General features: G+C 61.4%; 2 protein-coding genes across 2 annotated transcripts in view; one reads left to right on the top strand and one right to left on the bottom strand.

Annotated features, from left to right (window-relative positions):
• Positions 1–13377, top strand: part of LOC112643047 (nitric oxide synthase 1 adaptor protein) — a 275681-nt gene extending 262304 nt beyond the window's left edge. Inside the window, 3 exon segments of the mRNA XM_049106837.1 lie at positions 11856–12028; positions 12030–12154; positions 12793–13377. Coding sequence (XP_048962794.1) covers positions 11856–12028; positions 12030–12154; positions 12793–13261 — 767 coding nt within the window. The 3' untranslated portion in view covers positions 13262–13377.
• On the bottom strand, positions 4867–7099 carry SPATA46 (spermatogenesis associated 46). Its single transcript, XM_025420875.3, has 3 exons — positions 6910–7099; positions 5589–5702; positions 4867–5492 (listed from the first exon to the last, which is right to left on the bottom strand). The coding sequence occupies exons 1-3, from the start codon at positions 7010–7012 to the stop codon at positions 4966–4968; spliced, it is 744 nt and encodes a 247-aa protein (XP_025276660.1). The 5' UTR covers positions 7013–7099; the 3' UTR covers positions 4867–4965.
• Positions 13378–19850: the final 6473 nt, after the last annotated feature.

Raw genomic sequence — 19850 nt, 5'->3', positions numbered from 1 at the left:
TGCAAAAAAACAAACAAAACATCAAACATAGGCTGGTAGCTGAGACTGTTTCCACTCTTCAGAATCACTGCCACTTCGGTCAGGGTCCACAGTCGTGTCCCCCCGTGACCCGTCTCTGGGTACGTGCCTCGAGCACACCTTGTGAAAAGTGCCACGTGCAATTCTCTCGTCTCTGACCACCCAGGCCTTGTCTGGGGGCGTCCCCCCCCCCCCGGTACCGCGGGCTGACTGTGGCAGGGAGCCCAAGCTCCTTTTTGCCACAGTTAGGCCACGAGCGGCTGTTAGCGGATTGAAAGATCGCCTCGAGAGAGAGCTGAGCCACGGCTGGGGTCCCGTGTTCGGGAAGTGAGTCTTTTGCCCGGGAGGACAAGCTACGGACCCAGACAGACGGCAGTGTTCTTGGAGGGTTAGTGGGTAAGGATGGGGTTACCCAAACCACAGCGGTCTCCAGCCCTGACTTTGCTTTATGATCCGTGTAAATGGAAGCGTAACCCTTTTCTTAAGCAGCTGGACTTCTTCGAGACTAGAAAGTCCAAATGCAAGGAAATACATAGCTTTACGGCAGCCGTCCTCGGCGCGCCAGGGTCCCGGCAGGAAGAGGATGCGGTGTGCCCGTGTGTGTGTGCATGTGTACGTATATGCTTGTTTGCCCGTGTGAGGGAGGGAAGGTGTGTACGTGCGCGTGGGTCTGCGAGGAGAGGATGTGGAGACAGAGAAGAGAATGTGAATCTTCGGGGCGTCTGAACGACAGCAGAGTTGTGTTCTTTTCCTAACGTGTATTTAGTTGGAGGGGGGGTGGTTTCTTTTGCTGTGTCCTCTCGTTAACCACTGGAGGGAAGTAGGGCCAGATGCCCGAGGAGGAACCAGGAAGGTGAGAGCCACCGATGAAGGGGGGTGTCGGGGATCTGGTGGGGCCGAGCCTAGCCAGCTTCCCAGACCCTCCCCTGGGTGCGGCCTCTCAGAGCCGTAGAATGTGGATCGTTCAGGGGAGCGGAGGGTCTGGCTTCTGGAAGCCCCTGCGTGTAGGCGGGAGTGGAGGGTGGAGCCAGCGGCCAGCAGGTGGGTCTGTGGAATGTGGCGGGAGAGGGCTTGGGGTGCGGGTGGGGGATGGTTTCTGAAGGGTCTAGAGAAGCTTGCAAAGCGGGAGAAGAAGGGGGGCTTAGGAGAGGGCTTAAAGAATTTGAAGAGGCGAGTTGTGTGGACCACTGATTCGGGACCTTTGCCCTCGGATGCTCCATGGGGGTCTCCACCTGCCTCAGCCCCGGCCTCCCCCCCCAGAGGGGGCCTTCCCCAGACCACTGGTTTGCGTGTCGGCATCGTCCCCAGCGGGACCCAAAGCATCGCACGCCGGGGTGTGGAGAAGGGAGACAGGATGGATCTGGGGGCCTTGACGGGTCAGCGGCCACTGGTCAGGAAAGAGAACATCGCAGACCTGATTTCCCAGCGACGTCACCCTCTCCTCCTCCCTCCTTGCTTCTCGCTCTGCTCACTCAACTCCTGCTTCCTCTTTTTCATCCTGCTGCTCTGCCCTGTGCGGAGGACAAGTGGACACCAGGGGGGCGCCCACCTCAGCCTCAGCCTGCCCCGGGGGGCCGGCGGACTCCCGGGCCCGTGAGGCCCCCCAGGTGCAGGGCCAGCGAGGACAGACGGACTGCACACTGGGATGAAAACGATACTCCTTGTATCCCTGCTTCTCTCCGTGCTTCTGTAAAGCCCCCGCCTGGCTTCCCCTCTCCCGGCGGCTCCTGTTCGGGACTTGTGTTCCTTTAATTTCCCCTCTGCCCACCGCCTCCTCCCACCCCGCCGACCCTGAGCCTTCTACTTCTACAACTGTTGTGTCATTAACTCTGTTGGTTCAACTCTCTGGGAAAAGATTCTGTTCATGTTAAGTGCACTTACTCCCTGGATGTTGTCACTAGTCTAGTGGCTTTTGCTAAATAAACCTTTCTTATTTCTAAAAGCTTTTCCATGGTCTCTTCTTGCTTCTTCTATCCCACCTGCTCCCTGACTTGCCCTCACCTCCGCCCCGCTTCCCCAGCCAGCGGCCATCAGCTCTGCGACGCACAGTTCTCGGGGGTGGAGGTGGGGTGTTGAGGAAACAGAGGGGAGGAAGGCGGCGCCTCCACCTGCCAGTGCCTAGAGCAGCCTTGCCAATCAGGCGATCCCGTGGTCCTGCCCCCAGACATGGTTTTGCTTCCCCAGGGGACACTTGACAGTGTCTGGAGACATTCTTGGTTTGTCCCAACCAGGGGAAGGATGCTTTTGATATTAGCGGGTAGGAGCCAGGGATGTGGCTAAGCCATCCCACGATGCACAGGACAGCATCCGCCCCCACCCCACAACGGAGAAACTTCCAGCCCCAAATGTCAGTAGTGCCGCAGCTCTCAAGTACGGAGCTTGTGCCCACCGTTCTGGACTCTCCCTACCCCGGGTCTTTCCCGACTGCAGACACCTCTGGCCGATGAGCAAGTTTGTGGTGCTCGGAAAAGTGCAACGTCGTAGATGTTTTCAGATACGACCAAAATCGTCTAGATGGTAAAAATTTCCCTGATCCCTTGACTAAATATCTGAAATACATGCAATAGGTCGGCTTCCGAACGGGCCCATTCCAGAAACGCCCATCTTCCTCCCCACCCCTGCCCGCAAGCATCACGGTGCAGCTCTGCAGAAGAGCCCTGGCTGGCGGGCTCTTGGCTTTCCTGTCGGGGGGGTGAGGGGGGTGGGGAGGGGATCGCGGGGAAGGAGGGGAGGAGGCATGCTGGCGAGGGAAGGGCGTCCGAGAAACAGAAGCCCCAGGACCCCGGAAAGCCGACCTCACGGAAACCGGGTTACTTCGGCCCAAACTTTGAGCCCTTTTGAAGGCAGAGGGTTTGTTGGGCCTGGCGCTTACTGGGTCGGGCCCAGCCAGGTGTGCAGGAGGGTGGGAGGGTCCAGTCAACCCTGAGCCTTTTTCTCACCGAGTGATGGGACCAAGCCTCATCTTCTCACCTGTAAGATGCACATGAAGCTCTCCCATGAAGCTCTCACGAGGACTAAGTGAGGTTGCGTTTTATGAGAACCCAGCAGAGCGCCTGGCCGTGGCTCAGGGCACCAGAGAGCTCACCTCCCAATTGATGCGGGGCTGGGGGCTGGGGCGGAGGCCGGGGGACCCATGTGGTCCCTGCACTTGCAGGTGGTGCGTTTTCTGTGCGCTGGAACTCTAGTCCGAACTCTGCCCTGACCGAGTTCCTGGGGGGTCTCAATGATGCTGTCAAAGGTGTGAAAGGCAGAGAGCACCTGTCCTCACGCTAAACTCCTGCACCTGCTGTGGCCCCTACGCTCAGTCCTGGCTCTCGGATGGCTTTCTGTCGTCTTTTTTTTTTTTTTTTTTTTTTTAATGGGCTCTGAGCCTGTGATATGGACGCCCTGGGGGAGGGACTGTGGACTGGGCAGACGGGGGGAGGCCGGGCAGGAGCCAGTTCCTCTCCTGATTCTCCCACAGGCCAAGGGAAGGCCCTGAGGCCCCCACGGGAGCCCCTCCTTGTACTCCCTCGATACACATGCAAAGTGACGCATGTAACCGGAGGTCTTCAAGGGCTTTGGTGGCTTTTCCATTTGGGGAGACGGAAAGTCAGAGCGAGGACTCCTGTGCTCCCTCCCCTGGGGGGTCCCAGGAGTGACGTCAGGGCTGCCTAGAGAGGCCACCCACCCCAGCACAGACAGGCCGGGACCCTGGAGCCCACCGTTCCAGGACACTCTGAGACCCTGGCTGGGTCGGGAGAGGGTAGGAGAGGGTAGGGGGAGAACGGGTGGGGAATATTCTCACAGCCTGGGGTATCCTGGGATTTGAGCCCAGCCTCTCCCAAAAGAACCACAAATGATATTTTAGCCGGACAGGGATAAGCAGAAGCAGCTCTGCTAAACCAGAAAGCAGAGGACTTTACTATGGGACCCCTGGCGGGACGACAGGGAGATCCTCCACCCCAACCTGCTGGCCAGCCAGCGGGCGGAGGGTTGGTGCCAGGGCTCCCGATAGGAGATGCCCCACTGCGTGAGAGGGCCCACAGGGTTGGGGGGGACACTAGACTAAAAATATAAAATAGACCATTAAGCATTCAGCTTTTTTTTTTTTTTTAACCACATAATGGGTAAGACAGCATCCCTGATGCTCACCTGTGCTTCTGGGTGGGCTGGGTAGTGAGGCTTCTCAGAAGTGGGGTGAATGTCGGGCTGCCTGCCGGAGCCTTACTAGGTAATGGGAAGCAGTGCTTGCATGCGTTTACCTGCCTATTTCGACAGGACAACACGGCCAGGTAAAGGTGCCCCTGGGCCGGAGCAGGTGGGTTGCGTTTGGGCCTGTGTACCCCTTCCAGGGGAGGGGTTGTGGTGCGCGTGGTGGGGACGGGCCTGGCCGTGGCCGTGGGCCCCCCTTCCGCAGGGGCCGGTGGTCCTGCCCGCCCTCCCCTCGGGAGATCTAACCCCCAAGGAGCTTTCCCGCTGCGCAGAGGTGCCGCCCGGGGAACACTCACTCCCTTCCCCTTTGCCAGCTCTCCCTCGGGGTGTGGTGTCCCCCCTTGAGCTGCCTGGGACCCCCGGGAAGGCCGGTCAGAGCACAGACTGCGGGGCTGCCCCCAGAGCTCCCAACGCGGCGACTCTGAGGTCTGAGATTCCGTTGCTAACAAACGGGTGGGGGATGCTGACGCCGCTGAGCTGGGCGCCCCCACTTTGGAAGCCCCCCCCCCCATGGAGCAGGGAGAGGGGCAGGGGAGGGCCGGGCGGCTGGGCCTGGGGTTGCTCAACAACTGCCAGCCAAAGGGGCAGGGGATGGGACCCCGGGGACCGGGCAGGGACCGCGGGGACTTGGGTGACCTCAGACTTGACAGCAGCTGTGACTAACTTTGGTTTATTGATGTCTCTCTGGAGAAGGCTCCACCCCGTTTCCCTGAGGGGTCCGCGACAAGGCAGCCGCCCCAGCCCCCTGCGGGGCTACTTGAGAGCCTGGCAGCTGCCCGAGGACAGCCTGTCCCCCAGCCGGGCCTTATGCTCCTTGCCCCAGAGGGTTTTGAGCTTGCAGTAGTACACCTTGCAGCTGAAGCCCTCCCTGAAGCCCCCCTTTATGTGGCTCTTGAGGGAGTGCAGAGTGGGGTACATGCGGCAGCAGGCCACGCACTTGTAGCCACTCTGCTGGGCCGGGTGCCACTTGGAGGCCGTGAGGATGTCCTGGGACGTGATGTGGTCGGCGGGGTCCAGGCTGTGCCTGGATTTGGGGCTGACCTCTCGGGGGCAGGTGTTCTCTGGGGAGGAAGAGGACGAGCAGATGCTCTCAGCCAGGTCCTCGGGGCTGCAGCTGTCGCCCCTGCCCTCGTCCCGCTGCACCTCTGCGAAGCTATAGGCCTCCAGGTGGCTCTCCTGGTCCGTGCAGACGAAGTAGCTGTAAGGGGAGAACCAGGGCCGGTAGATGGTGCAGTTCCGCCTCAGCTGCTCTCCCTTCTGGGAGTCCCCCAAAATGCAGTCTGTGGAGGAAAGGGTTGGGTGTGAGCGTGGGGCAGCCCCTGGCCCCCCAGCTTCTCCCACGTGCCCCCCCGCCCCCAGTGCAGAGGAGGCCTCACCTGGAGAGGAGAGCGTGTTCTGCACCCCGTGCCGGAGCACGCTGCCGTGGTACCGGGCTGGCGGGGCCTGAGCCGCGTTGGACGCCTCGGGGGGTGGTGCGCTCTTTGCGATGTCTGGGTTATGGAAGAAACGCTCCGGTGAGCCGAGCACGGTTGGGGGTCCTCTTCTTAGCCTCCCCCCCCATCCCCGCCAGCATACCTACAGGCTCTACCTTGGGACTTTGTGACCGTGCAAAGCCGAAGAACAGAGCCTCTTTTGCACCCAGATAAGCAGAACTATTCTGGATGGTGAGCCGGGGAGTTCCAGGGGGGCATTCGCCCAGCGGTCTGGGGGGGATTCTCTCCAAGGGAGACTTTCAGAGGCGGACCACATGACCCCTTTCTGCCAGGCCCATCCTTCCCTTGACTTTCCTGCCGCTCGCTCTGTGTGTGTGTGTCTGTCTGTCTGCCTGCATTCCAGCCTATGGGGTCCACGGGAGGGAGTCTAGTCGTGGACCACGCAGCTACGTTCTGTGGCCCCTTGGGGGACGAGGGGCTAGTTTCTCCCATTGAAACGTCTCCCACCCAGAGCCAGGGAGCGTACAGGGGACCCTAGCTGCGTGCAACACCCCGATGACTGCTAACGCTTGACAGAAAGCCAGCTTGCTTCAGACCCCGGGGCGGTGCCAGCGCCGAGCTTGGCAAATGACTGTGTGAGGGTCCCCTGTGCAGGCACATGCGTGTTCAGGAGAGCCGGCTCCTCCACAGAGCGGCCGCCTCAAGCTCTAATGTGCACACTTCTCCAGAAACCAGCTGGCAGTGTTGTTACACACGTAGGTTCTGGTTGGACAGGTCCGAGGGGGTGCGGGTCAGGGGCAGCCCGAGATCCTGCATTTTAACGGGCTCCCAGGGGATGCCCACACCTTGAATAGCAAGTCCTAGGAGCATCCGCATTGATTCCACGCTGTGCTTGCTCCCCAGGGACCCTGCCCCTTAGGATCCCGCTGAGGGATTCGTGAGCTGCCTCTCCTCCGGCTTGCCAAAACAGGGCTAAACTAGCACCTGCTCTACATAGACGGCACCCGAAAGTCTAGAGTGGAGGCGGGGCGGGGGGGGACTTGATAGCAAATGTTTTCCCCCCGTCCTTCCCTTGCCAGAAGTGCATAATGCACCAGGAACTACTTACCATGAACGCAGCATTTTGAAAAATTATTTTCTCCCCATGTGTAATTTGACTTTCTCACTAAATCATAGTCCTGCAACGTGATCTCGTAGAGTACACAATTAAAAGCCTTCCAAAAAAACCCCACACTTTTGTGGCCCTAGTGGCACCAGTGTTTACCTGGCAAGCTGGTGGCACGTGAGGACATAATGTCAGGAAAAGCACTCAGGGCTGAGGAGGAGATTCGAGGTCCAGAAATGCTGAGGAGTGAGAAGTTCTCCATGTTCTGACTACTGTAGGGTGTGGAGATCGCACATCGGCTCCCAAGAGGTTGGTTTGGGTTGTCCAGACGAACATTCTGAGCACAGCTGACATCACAAGGTCACGGGATTCCACTCGCTGGCCAGGCCATCCCTTTTGCAAAGACGGATGGAGTCTCTTAAACTTTGTAAAGATTTTTTTTTTTTCCGACTTGTCATTTTCCTCATTGGAATACCCAGGGGGGAGGGAGCATGTGGCCGAGGCGTGACTGCGATGTAACCCGCTGACCCCGCCCCGTTGATCTTTTGCTGTCATTTTTGTGTCCTTGCCGTCATTCCCCCACCCCCACTCTGGGGACCCCTGTCCTCCCGGAATAAACGTCTTGCGTTGCTTCACCTTCATCCGCCTACCCTCTGCCATCATCAGATGGTTTTGTTCTTTCTGTTTTTAAAAAGCTTGGGGTGTGATTTTCACATTTTCTTTGGAAGTCGTTGCAAAGTCACAAAAAGTCGCAGCGCTAAAATTCATACAGAGAACACCCCTGCGTTCTGCATCCCGGCTTTCCTCTCGTTAACATCTTACCCCGTTTGCTTTAGCGTTTCCCTCCGTCGGCCCCATACGTCGTTTTCTGAGCCATTCAAAGGTAAGTTGCAGGCGTCATGTCCCTTTGTGCCTAAATGACTTCAGTGAGTTCTTCCTAAGAGTAGGGACCTGATAATGTTTTAAATGGTCAGTGCTATTTTTTAGCAAATGACTAAAACACGCAAATGGGGGGCTCACCCCGCACCATTTTGCTCCTTAGAAGCCGTTTGCTGGGGAGACTGAATGCCAGAGCGGCAAGACTGCCTCTTGTCTCTGCTTGGCTTCTGTCCTGTGACGCCCTAGCACCCTAGGAGGGCTGCGGAGCAAAGGTGAAAGGTGACCGTGCCACTCTGGAGCGAGGCCCCGCTCTAGAACATCGCAACATGTACACACTGGGTACCTAGGGCACCTGGGATCTCAATGCGTGTGTGCTTGTGCTGCGTGGGAAGAGGTGGCCCGGCCCGCCTCTTCCAGCCCGTGGGTGCGTGAGTGACCAGCTGCAGTGTGAGAGCCCAGCCGGTTGGAGTTCGAGATCCACAGTATGGAGAACCTCATCCCCTTGTGGGCCTCCCCCTGAGCCTGGTTTGGAAGCTTAGAATGAGCTGGAATGTAACTGACACCATGGACGTTGGCGACGTTGATGGTACTGGGACTCGATTCAGCCCTTGTGGTGCAGAGAAAGACTGTGGGGTCCTGGGGGTTGGAGAGCCCCCGCCCTGCCGTTGGCAACCTGCGCAGTTAGGCCACCCCCCCACCCCCCGCCGCCATGGTTTCCTATTTTGTTAACCTAGTTGGAATGGGGGGACGTCTTCCTGCTCTAAAACCTGGTGATTTTTGTGCTTAACCGAGACAAGATAGTAATGAGCGATGCACGCGGGTTTGGGAAGATTTTGAATTTCCCCCCTGCCAGGGGTCATTGAATTCTTCCCACTGCCAGCCATTCAGATTTCCTCTAGCGGGGCCTCAAGATATTGGGGGGACACCTGGGAAGCTGTGTCGGCGCCTGCTTGTTGAGTTTTTTAAAAGCATGACTCTTTGGGTCTAGTTATTGAAAAGTTCATGGGAACCTGGTTGTCCGGGGTTGGTTCTATTCTTGGGAACCGGGCTTCCGTCTTGCATGTCGTTGTTGCTGGTGGCCCAGGCAGGAGGTGACACTCCCCAAGTGGTCGGTCACTACATAAAATGTCTCTCTCTCTCTCTCGTTTGTTTTCCACCTGCTTTCCGAGCCCCTTTCTCGGACAGGTAAGAGACCGTCTTTCTTACGGATGACTGAACGGCACAGATGCTTTGCTCTGCTTGGATGTGTGCATGTCGGGGGTGCTGCTGGGCGGGCCACCCGGTGGGGATGTCATCGCTTTTCCTCCCATCATCGCCACCGTGTTCTGAACCACCACTTCTCTAGTGCAAGGGGCAGAGTGCGGGGGCCGTGAGTACCATGAGCCGGGAAGGGGCCCGGGGCACCTGCTTCAGGTGAGGAGGCGGAGAGAGACGAGCAAGCTGCTCCCGACTGACCTCGGGAGACGGGGCTTTGAGGGGCTTTTGTAAATGGAAAAAGGCTTGGGGACCCTTTCTCTACACCGTCTGCCCCTAACGTGGTCAAAGCTTGACTGCTTTTAAGCATTTCTATGAAAAACCCAGTTCAGCCCAGCCAACGTATTGAAAGCCGCCTCTCGTGCCGGCCCTGTGCTGAGCACTGCAGAAAGTAAAAATCTCCAGGAGATGCTGCATCCCCCCTAGGAGCTCACCCTTTTATTATCGAGACGAGGTGTGTTTGCCCAGAAGACTTAGGGACTTGTAATGGGAGCCTAGGCCGGGCTAGCTTTAAATTATGTGAGACTAAAAAAAATAATAATAAGTAAATAAATAAATTACGTAAGACAAAAAATAATAATAAATTACGTGAGACTAAAAAAAATAATAATAAATAAATAAATTACGTGAGACAAAAAATAATAAATTACGTGAGACTAAAAAAAATAATAAATAAATAACGTGAGACAAAAAATAATAATAAATTACGTGAGACTAAAAAAATAATAAATTACGTGAGACTGAAAAAATAATAAATTACGTGAGACTAAAAAAATAATAAATAAATAAATTACATGAGACTTAAAAAATAATAATAAATAAATTACGTGAGACAAAAAATAATAATAAATAAATTACGTGAGACTTCAGCCTGTACGTTCTGAAGGGCAGAGCGCAGGACCCCGGGGGATCTACCATGGTGTGTAATGCAGACGTTACTTCTGTTTATTAGAATACGTCTTCAAAATAAGAGGAGCTCACAATTTACCAGTCACTTAGGTGTTTTTGGTGCTTACACCCTCCGGATCGAGCACGTCTGCGCTGCAGATCCACCTTCAACCAATAAGGAGACCCCTGTGGAAGTATCTGAGCCAGGAAGCGGTGCGGGACCCGCCCTCCCCCCAGTGAACCTCCTTTTGAACATTTGCCCTCGTTTCATGGTGGCCCAAATAATTGCCAGTCTGGGGGGAAAAAAGATTTTAAATGCTTTCGTTTCCGAGGGCCTCTCTGCAGGTTCACAGATATTTATGATCAAAGAGCAACCGGAAGGGATACGGGATGTAGATGGGGCGGGTATGCAGAAGCGGGCTCTTAGGAAAGTGAGGAGCCCCGGGCACCCCGCTGTGGGCCGGGCTGGAACTCCCACTAGCCTGGTGTGGCTGCACCTGTGCCCCAGGCCCCTAGCACGGCCCCCCGGCCGAGGCGCGTTCCCCGTGTGTGCCCCAGACCCGCAGCCCTGCGTTGGGTGGTGCAGCCACTCTCCCCACAGCTTCCTGCCTCTCTAGCTAGTTGATGCAGAAGGGATCTGTGGAAACCACAGCAAAGGGAAATGCCCCCCCCCCCCACCACCACCACCGGGCCCGGGGCTCGGCAGTGCAGGGCGGAGACTGCTACTCTGTGCAAAGCCCAGTGGAAGCAGCAGCAGCCCCCCAACCTCCCTCCCCCTTGGGAAGGCTCAGCGTGACCAGGCACCCGGAGGTGTGGGCTGTGGACAGAGAACAGGTGGTGACAAGCGTGACCTCTCCTTCCCCCAGACTGACGGACTAGCGGGGATGGTTGGTAGGGACAGACACCTCACGCATGCTCCCAAGGCCCCAGCGTGGAGCTGGCTGCTTCCGGGACTGAGCCTGACCTCCAGGTTCCAGGTGGTGGAGGGTACCCCCCCCTGCCCCCCGTGCTGGTGTGTGGACGGTGCGGCGTCGAGCCCTCCACTCCAGTAGTTCCAGTTAGGGACCTTGGAGCTGTGGTCTCGGCCTCCACCATCCTCCATCTGCCAGATGGGGTCTGGAGGGTCAAGTCAGGAAGTTTCATGAGCACCTACTGTATACCAGCCCCAGGCTAGCTGTGAGAGATACAAAGGTGAATGCGACACGGCCTTCGCCCTGCCAGTGTAGACAACCCAGCGGGTCTACCTGCGGCCCCTTTAGCCTTTCACATGGAAGATCCCAAGACAAGGGCCGTCGGGGAGGCGCGTTCACGCAGCCGCTCCGCGATCCCGGGCAGACATCCCAGTAGTGGAAGGGGTGAGGACCGGAGTTCTCGTTCAGCCCACCTGTAATCGGCCCGTGACCCCAGGCCGGGCAGGCACTTCTTACTCTGAGCCCCACCTTCCTCGTGGGTAAATAGGATTCCTCCCGTGGCCCATCTCCTAGGGTGTCACCACGGCGATTTCAGGTGCCTCCTGCTCCCTTGGCACCCAGTTCACACGGATTCGGTGTGAGCGGGCCCCGAGCCCCTGATTAGCAGCTCTCAGCCGCAGCAGCCCCTCCTCCTGCAGAGAAGACGTGCGCCCCAAGTGGCCTCCAGTGGGGAGCGTCCAGCCCCAGCCTCATACTCGTCTTGTCCCCCTTCCCCAGCTTCTGTCCCAGGGCTGGGGACAGCTCAGTGGTGGTCACGGCAGTGCACACACGTGGTGGGTCACTCCTTCACCGTTCTGTCCTCGGGGTGTGGTGACCCCAGGTGAACGGGTCAAGCCCTGAGTCAAGGAGACAGGTGTAGAGGGAGAACAGGGTTTATGGCTAGAGCTGGCCACCTGTTCCGGGGGGGGAGGGCACAGAACCCGAACTCCCGGTCCCACCGCCCATCCGGGTGGGGAAACCGGATTGGATGGGTCAGGAGTGTCCCTGCTGCTTTCTGGATGCTCGTCCAAGGCCTGGGACAGTGACCGGGGTGGGGCGGGGGTGGCGGTGTGTGAGGGGCGGACGCAGAGGGACTTGCCTGGCTCACCGCGTCGCCTTCCCCTCTGCTTGCAGTGGACCACGGCATGTTCGAGAACCTGAACGCGGCCCACGCTCCCAGGCTGCAGCCCGGCTGCTCCTTCCCCCACCCGTCCAGGCTGGCGGCCACCCAGGGGCCTGTGGAGCCCGGCGGGCCGGGGCCCCGGGTGGGCGGCAGCCAGCACCTCAGGAACCTGGGCAGAGCCGTGGGGAGCCAGAGTTAACGACTTCCTGCGGAGGAAGGAGCCCTCGGGCCTGGACGGGGCGGGCGCCATGGAGATCAACAGGACGGCGGGGGCCCAGCTGGCCGGCGGGGCTGCGGGGGACGAGAACAGGTGAGCGCGGCGGGCGTGCTCGGGGAGCTCGGGGACGCACCGGGGCTGGTCGCCAGCTGCCACCCCTGTCCCCGCGGCCCCCCGGCTCGCCCACCTGACCCCTGGGGCCATCGGGTGGTTTCTCGTTTGCACAGAACCAGCTTTGGAAGGGGTGACGTGGGGAGCTTCGGGTGACGAGGTTCCTACTGGGCAGAGCTGGATTTGAACCCAGGCATTGCCCGAAGCTCCCCCGGGTGGATTCCAACAACACCCAGCCACACCCCCGGGCCTCTGCACTGTGGGTGGTAGTGGAGGAAGGTGGGGGTCCGGGGGGCCGTGGGGGGGCAGGGGAGGGAGAAGCCTGCCTTGTTTTAAACACCTACCTGTGCCCTGGGCCGGCAGGGTCCTCCTCAGGGCCCCCTGCAGAGCTTCTGATGTGATGCAGCCCCCAGGGGGCCCAGCGGCAGCACTTTGCTGCTGTCACCCCTAGCGGGGTGGGGGTGGGGGTGCCAGGCCAAAGCCAGCGATGCTCCAGCTGTCACAACCCACACCCCAAACCAAGGAGGAAAGGAAAGCGCTGGCCGGTGGGGAGCCGTCGTGCGGCGGCTGGGGTGTCGCCATCCCTAAAGCGTACCTGCCCCTGGTCCTCGACCCCACAGGTGCACCCAGCAGGACGCATTCCCTCGGCTGGATCCTCCGCCTCCCACCGCCAGGAAGCGAACCCCACGGGCCCTGAAGACCACGCAGGACATGCTCATCTCGTCGCAGCCCGTCCTGAGCGGTCTGGAGTATGGGACCGAGCTGGCTCCTGGGCAGCCCCGGGACACGCTGCCCGCCGCCCCGCCGGAGGCCCCCGTGGAAACGGCGGGTGGGGGCGAGGCCCTGCCCAACGGAGAGGTTTCGCTGTCGGTGCCCGACCTCATCCACCAGGACAGCCAGGACGAGCCCAGGCTGAAGACGACCGAGTGCAGGAGGGCCTCCTCCCCAGGGCTCCTCGAGAGGAACGGCCTCAAACTCAGCCTGAGCCCCCTCCACCTGGCCGAGCCCCCGGGGGCCGGTGCTCCTCGGGCACGGACCTCCAGCCTTGACAATGAGGGCCCCCACCCAGACCTGCTCTCCTTTGAGTAGGGCCTCTTCTCCCCGCCGAGCACCCCCTCCCCGCTGCCGACTGGTCCCTGGGACCCCTGGGTCCTGCCCCGCCCTGCCTGACCTTTGCCCCTTATGCAGAGATGAGCAGAGAGCCATCCTCCCTGTGCACCGGTCCATTGCTTCTGACCCGGGTGGGGGGATCCGCTGGCCGGGGAGTGATGGGTTTGGCTGATGATGGGCCCAGACCTGGAAAGCCGCGCACCCTGAGAGCAGCCCGGCCAACGTCCCTCTTGGCCCCAAGGCCACGGAGGCCCCGGGTTGTCGCCTTGTCTCTGTCCTTCGGGTGTGGGCTGGAGGAGACGCCAGGCTGGAGACCCGGAGGCAGCTTGTGGCCAGGGCTTCCTGGGGTTCTTCCCTTCTGGCCAGCGTGGGGGACACGCCAAGCCCCCCGGGAGCAGGGCACAAAGCCAGGCACCGAGGAGGCGAGGGGCTGCGGGGGGACATTGATAGGATCGGCCACCTGTGGGGTCCCCGCGCAGAAGGGAAGCCAGGGCGCCCCTTGGTGCGCGCAGACAGGGCTGGGCAGGCCCCGGAGGCAGCCGCGGAGCAGAGTACGATCTCGCTGGGGGGGGTGGGGGGGAGCTGGCCCCCAGAGAACCCGGAGCAGAAGTCATGGAGAGAGCAGGATGAAGACAGAGCCGCCACTGGGGGTCAGAGCAGCTTTCAGGGACCTCCCCAACCCCTGCAGTGATGCAGATCTGGGGCCCGGGGGTGACGAATGCGAGGCTGGAATGTGCCAGGAGCTGTGGGCAAGTGAACTCTCAGGAAGTCGCCGGGGTCTCCCTTAGGGGGGCCTCCGCCCTGCCTTCCCCTCGCCCCGATGCCACACGGTCCTCCCTGCACCCCTGCCTTTGGGATCCATGTCAGGGCCTGAGCGGAGCATCCGACCCCGGCGGCTTCTTGCCCTCCTGGGTTAACCCACTTTTATGTTCCTCTCTCCCACCAGGGGTCCTGTCGTGCTGTCTTCCTGTGGCCGGGAGACCCTGTCGGGGGGTGATCCCAACCCTGGGGGCCTTTGCAGCAAGAAGAAAGCATCCCTTTTGTTGAACAGGGTGGCTGGCTCCCCTGGAGAAGGCCGGCGCGGCACATCCAGCCGTGGCCAGCTGCTGGGCCGTCTTGCTCACGGGCTTCCTGCAGCCTCTCTCTTGTCCATCAGTCGGCTCCCCTGACCCCGACCCTTCCCGCTGCATCCCACCCCTCACCTTTGCCGTGTGACATCTCCACGCTAGGTCCCACAGACTGGTGGAGGGTGGGTGGGATCTTCAGGGTACCAGCGCCCGCCCCACCCTCCTGCACCTGCAGCCACGCCACCTCGCCCACCTTGCCCACCTCGCCCCGTCTGCCCCATCCACCCCATCCGCCCCATCCGCCCCGTCCTGCAGCCTGTCTTCCGTTGCTCTGGAAAGCAAGGCTCCTGCACGTGCCCACAGCAAGGCCTTGCATCCCTTGCCCAGGAGAGGCTGTGCTTGCCAGGCACCCTGCAGGCCGGGGCACAGTGAGCAGGGCGGTCACTGAAGGTCTAGGTCCCGCCTGACCCCAAGGGCACGAGGACGACGGGTTATCCCACCCCGGGGCTCAGTTCCTGGGACTGGCGTCCGGGATCCCATGAGTTCCCTGCGGGGCTTGGAGTGTCGCACCGCACGCAGAGCTGGGGGTGGGGGCCGAGAATCTGAAGCTGTAGCCGGGAGCTGGCGGGGTTCCCCGTGAGCTCCTGTGCTGGAAGCCCAGTTCGCGTCTCCGGCGGGACATCGAGCAGAGCCTTGCCCTCCGGGGCTGCTCCCCCCGAGCTCAGGGTGGCCCCGGCCAGGTGATGTGGGAGCTTGCACACGGCCCGCGGGCCCAAGCTGGCTTTGCGCCCTGCCCTCCGCGCCGCACCCAGCCACTGCTGAGGTCCCGGCCCTCGGACTCAGGGTCAGGACGGGGGCCCCAGGCAGTCCCAGGCCCGTGGCTGGGGTGACGCTGGAGTGCCTCAGACGGTGTCTGACACCACACGGGGGCCGCGGGACCCTGCTGCAGCCTCTGGCCTCTGCATGATCTCCCTGCCGCCAGCGTCCTCCTTTGGGGATGATGCTCCTCCCTCCCCCCAGCCCGGGGGAGCGGGGCTCAAGCTGAAGTCTGGTGCTAGATGCTGCGGAGGCTGTAGCACGTAGCGGGTGCAGCTAGATGCTGCGGGTAACGGATAGCACCTGGAGCAGGGCTGAGCGTGCCCCCCGCGGCAGCGACGACCACCTCGGGCCGGTTGTCTGTCCGGCCCCCCGCCTGGCTTCCGGCGTTTGCCCCCACAGCCTGACCTCCCTGGGGTCACAGGGCAGCAGCCCCCGCCCCCCGTCCACGCACCCACCCCCCTCACACTGAGCCCAGCATCTCCGGGGCCTTGGCCTCTGGGTGGCCCAGTCAACACGAGCAGGCTAAGGAGAAGCGAGGGCCCCGCCTCCTGGATCTACGTGAAGCAGCTGGGGGCACCGAGTCTGTTCTCTCCCCGTTACCCCCAAGCCCGCTGGAACCCCGTAGGCAGCGCGAAGCTTCCCCTGATGAGTCGCAAGTGAGCTTCCAGAACCTGCCAGGGGGCAGGTGCGTCCCCCTGCAGGAGCCAGAGGCACCTGTGTCGCGTATGTGGGCGGCGCAGAGACAAACCCGCATCTGATCCGTCGACTTTGAAGGAATGGACGGGTTGGCCCCAGTCTGGGAGAGGAAGAGGACGGATCGGAGCATTTTCTAGAGATTTTATATTTATATTGTTAGTAGTGTTCTGGTAGAGGGAAGCCGCGGAATAAAACGATCCGGTTTGGTTCTTGCCGGCTTGGTTTCTCCCGACGGGAAGTGACTTGTTGGGTGGAGGGTGTCTGCACGCTGGGTTTGGAGTGGGGAAGCATGAGGCGGGTGGGCACTGCCCGCGGACCCCCACTGGAGGCCCCTGGGGGAACTGATCTCGGGTTGTGCCTTCATTTGTCCCCCTAAGCAGCCGGCTCCCCACTGTGTGTCCCTCTTCCAGCCCGACCTGTGGCTGTTTCAGGGGCCGCGTGACGTCAGCCTCCTCCTCCTCGGGAGGAAATGCAAGTGGGCCGCTGGATGGAACTCGAGGCGGCGACTCACCCTGGGTCTGGCATCCTCTTCCACCCCTGGGCACACAGGCCGCCTCCAGGGGGACAGGCGCTGCTGATGGAGGTGCTCCCCCACCCCTGCACCCCACACACTGCGGCAACCCTGATGCTCACTTGTTGAGAGCGTGTGACTTGGAGGCCAGGTCGGCATCGAGCCCGGGGACTCAGGCTGAGAATCCACCAGGCCTCTGAGCACCTTAAAAGGAGGAAGTCGGGATCCTCAGGTGGCTTAGTGGTTGAGCGCCTGCCTCCGGCCCAGGTCATGACCCCAGAGTCCCGGGATCGAGTCCTGCGTCGGGCTCCCTGCATGGAGCCTGCTTGTCTCTCTGCCTGTGTCTCTGCCTCTCTTTCTCTCTCTCTGTCTCATGAATAAATAACATCTTTTAAAAATGGGGGGAGGAAGTGGAGAAGAGAGGGACGGAGCAGAGAAAGGCCTTCACGCTGTCCACAGACGCTACCTGCATTTTTAAAGGGGGGGAAGGATGCGGCCTTTCTGCCCAGCGCGGCCCTTTGCCGCCGTGACCATGCCCGGGTGGTGGATTCGCAGTTGAGCAGTTGGGTCCCGGGCCCCACGTCGGGAAGGTCTCTGGCAGGAGGCTGCAGCCTTTCCCGTGTGGAACTCGCCTCTGGGTTCCTCGACGCGGTGCAAGAAGACGCCGGTGCCCGAGGGTCACCCACTGGCTCTGCAGCGGGGCTCGCCGTGCCGTCTGGGAAGGCGGGAGGGACGCCCAACCCGGTCCAACGCATCCGTGCCCGGGGGGCGGGGGGCACTGAAAGTACAGCAGCCCCTGTCCCCCGCCCGCAGGCCCCAGCGCCCCTTGTTCAGGGCCCACTCCCCGGGGGGTGGCTCCAGAGGCTTCTGCAGGCACTGAAGTCAAAAGGCCTTTCGCGCACCTTTTCCACTGTTGTGCACAGGAGTTACTCGGAGTGACGGGCGGGCGGGGAAAGTCATGAAGCCCACGATGGTTTTTTGAGGCAGCGTAAAGGTGGATGTGCCTCTGGGACCTTGCTGCTGTTCTCCAGGCTGAGCTGATGGTCCGGAAAGCACGACACCAGGATGCATTTGTCCAGCCGACCTGTCGAAGCCCCCGCGTGAGCAGGGTGACGTGGTGGGAAGGGGATGCCTGGTTCTCTGTCCCCGTGTCACGGTGGCAGGGGGTGAGGACGCCTGGGAGCCTGGCCTGAGCCGCTCCCAGGCCCCCTGAGCAGGGCATCGAGCAACAGCAGAGGCTCCCAAGGGGGCCAGTGAATTTCACCTGCAACGGGTCTTCCCCGGGGCCTGATCTCACTGCAAGTGCCGACCAGAGCCACCAGAGCAGCGGTCACCGGGAGGCCACCTCGCCGTTCCCAGCGGTGGCCCAGCCCGGCCGGTCTCCAGGACTAAAGGAATGAGCTGGTCCAGGGCTGTGCCTCAGATGCTGCTCCGGCCTCCAAGAATTCCTGCTTGTTCAACTTGCTCGCAGGCCCTGGGGCTCCTTTCAGGCCAGCGAATCCTGGAGGGTTCTAGAACCCTGTGTGCTTTGACTTGGGGTCCCATCCACCACCCTCCCTCCTCCCGTCTCTACCACCGCAGAGCTTTCCAGTCCAGCTGGCAGCTGCCACCGATTCGGCGATGGTTCATCTTTGTGATTTGGGGCCTCGGGGTCTCGGGGCTCCACTCTCAGCGGGGAGCATTTGGGGTGCCCCGTGCAGAGCCCCAGCCGCAGCCGCCCTGCCAGCAGGGGCGCGTAATTAAGCCTGCACAGAGCCCCCGGGCCCGCAGTGGCTCCCCCCGCCCCCGCCGTGTCCTAGGTGCCCACGGCGTCCGCGTCTCCCATCGCTCCCACGGAAATGCGCTCCAGAGGCTTTAATTTCGGTTGTTCAGTGAAAGCAGCTCCGGGGGCTTGGCCCTGCGACAGGCCCTCCTCCCTGCTGCCGCCGGCCCTGGGGTCCCCGCACTGACTAATGAGAAAATTCTTCCGCGTTGAGTATCCAGGGCTCGTCCCTCCTCGGACACAAATCCCCTTTGTGTGCAGCTTATCTCCAGCTGCTGCCATGAGACCGGGTCCGCCTCGAGGGACCCGCTGGCTCTGCCCCAGGAGCCGGTCCCTCGGTTATTGCGGGGACGTGAGCTCGAGGAGAGGGTGAAAGACCGACTGGGCCACAGCAGCCTCCCCTCCTCCCCGCCCCGGGAGGTGCCTCAGGAATGTGTAGCACGGCCAGCATTTTCTCTTGGGAATAGGCCAGAAAGGGAAAAAGAAAAAGAAAAAAAAAAAAACCCAAAACGAAAAGCAACCCACCCCAGCAAAATGCAGCTGGTTTGGTTTGGGTTTTGCTGTGGACCCGGCTGGCCGTCCTCAGGGCCCTGCGCCGTGTCCTCTCCTGCCTGGGCCCCGGCGTGTCCTCGAACTCCCGTGGGCCTGTGCTCCAGCCCAAGTGAGTGTTCGGCCCTCCTGACGGCCGCCCGGCAAGTGTCCCCAGCGGTTGCAGGCACAGGTCACCAGGCCCCGTGGGCCCTTCGGGAGCAGCCCGGCCTCTGGCAATGGATGGCGGGGACCCAGTCGGCCCTGTGACCCGGGCCCCGAGCCCGCGGCGGGCAGCCCCGGTTGTGGGGAGGGGTACCGCAGAGTCTGGCCTCTGGCTGCCCCAGGCCCAGGGAGATCATTTCCGTCCACCCTCCCTGCCCAGCTGAGGCCCCGGGCCCTCTGTCGGGAGCCGTCGACAGTCCTGGCCGCAGGAGAATGTTCCTCGGAGCGGGCCGACGGGGGACCCTCCAGGACTGGACGAGGCGCAGGCGGCCTGTGGGGTGAGGCCGGCGGGGAGAGGCGTGGGGCGGGCTCCCCGTCTCCGATCGCCCCCTGCCAGCCCCCCACCAGCTCCCCCGCCATGGCGGTGGCCAAGCTTCGGCACCCCGGCCTGGGGGGTCGGCTCCGACCTGCCCCCGGACGCATCCCAGGCTGTCTTGCTCCTGGCCTTTCGGCCCAGGCATCGCTTCCTCCGGGAGCCCTTCCCTGTGGCCGCACACATGTCTGTCCCCTTCCCTCCCTCCAGGCCGCCGCCGAGCGATGCCTGCGGGTCTGGCCCGAGCCCTGTTCACTTCGGACGGCGCGGCCCAGGAGCTCGGGAAAGACGGGCCGCGACCTGAACGCCTCGACTCAGGAGTCAAGGAGCTTCGAATGCATCTCGGGACATGTTCCAAGTCTGTCACCCGCACCCACACACACTCCAGAGCTGGCTGGTGGGGAGCAGACTGGACGGGGCTCTCGCTGAGGGCCGGCCCTTCCTCGGGGCCTCTGCCCACACACGCGCTCCGCACCTGAACTCGGACCCGAGAGGATTGAGGGAGGCCACATGCAAAGTGGAGAATGATTAACGGGCCGGCGTGTAGGTCATTTATCTCCAGCCGGAGCCTCTGTTTAACTCCGTTCCCTGGACAGATGCCACCTTGCCCCGGGGCCAGCAGAAGCCCACACTCCTGTCTAGCCTCG

The sequence above is a fragment of the Canis lupus genome, chromosome 38, assembly GCF_003254725.2.
Source record: "Canis lupus dingo isolate Sandy chromosome 38, ASM325472v2, whole genome shotgun sequence".
Taxonomy (NCBI): Eukaryota; Metazoa; Chordata; class Mammalia; order Carnivora; family Canidae; genus Canis; species Canis lupus.
This window is presented reverse-complemented; position numbering and strand designations above follow the sequence as displayed.

Coding starts and splice junctions, on each gene's coding strand:
- SPATA46 (XM_025420875.3), bottom strand. CDS start 7,012: ATGGAGAACTTCTCACTCCTCAGCATTTCTGGACCTCGAATCTCCTCC. Junction 5,703..6,909: donor ACGTGCCACCAGCTTGCCAG/GTAAACACTGGT, acceptor TCCATAACCCAG/ACATCGCAAAGAGCGCACCA. Junction 5,493..5,588: donor GAACACGCTCTCCTCTCCAG/GTGAGGCCTCCT, acceptor TTTCCTCCACAG/ACTGCATTTTGGGGGACTCC.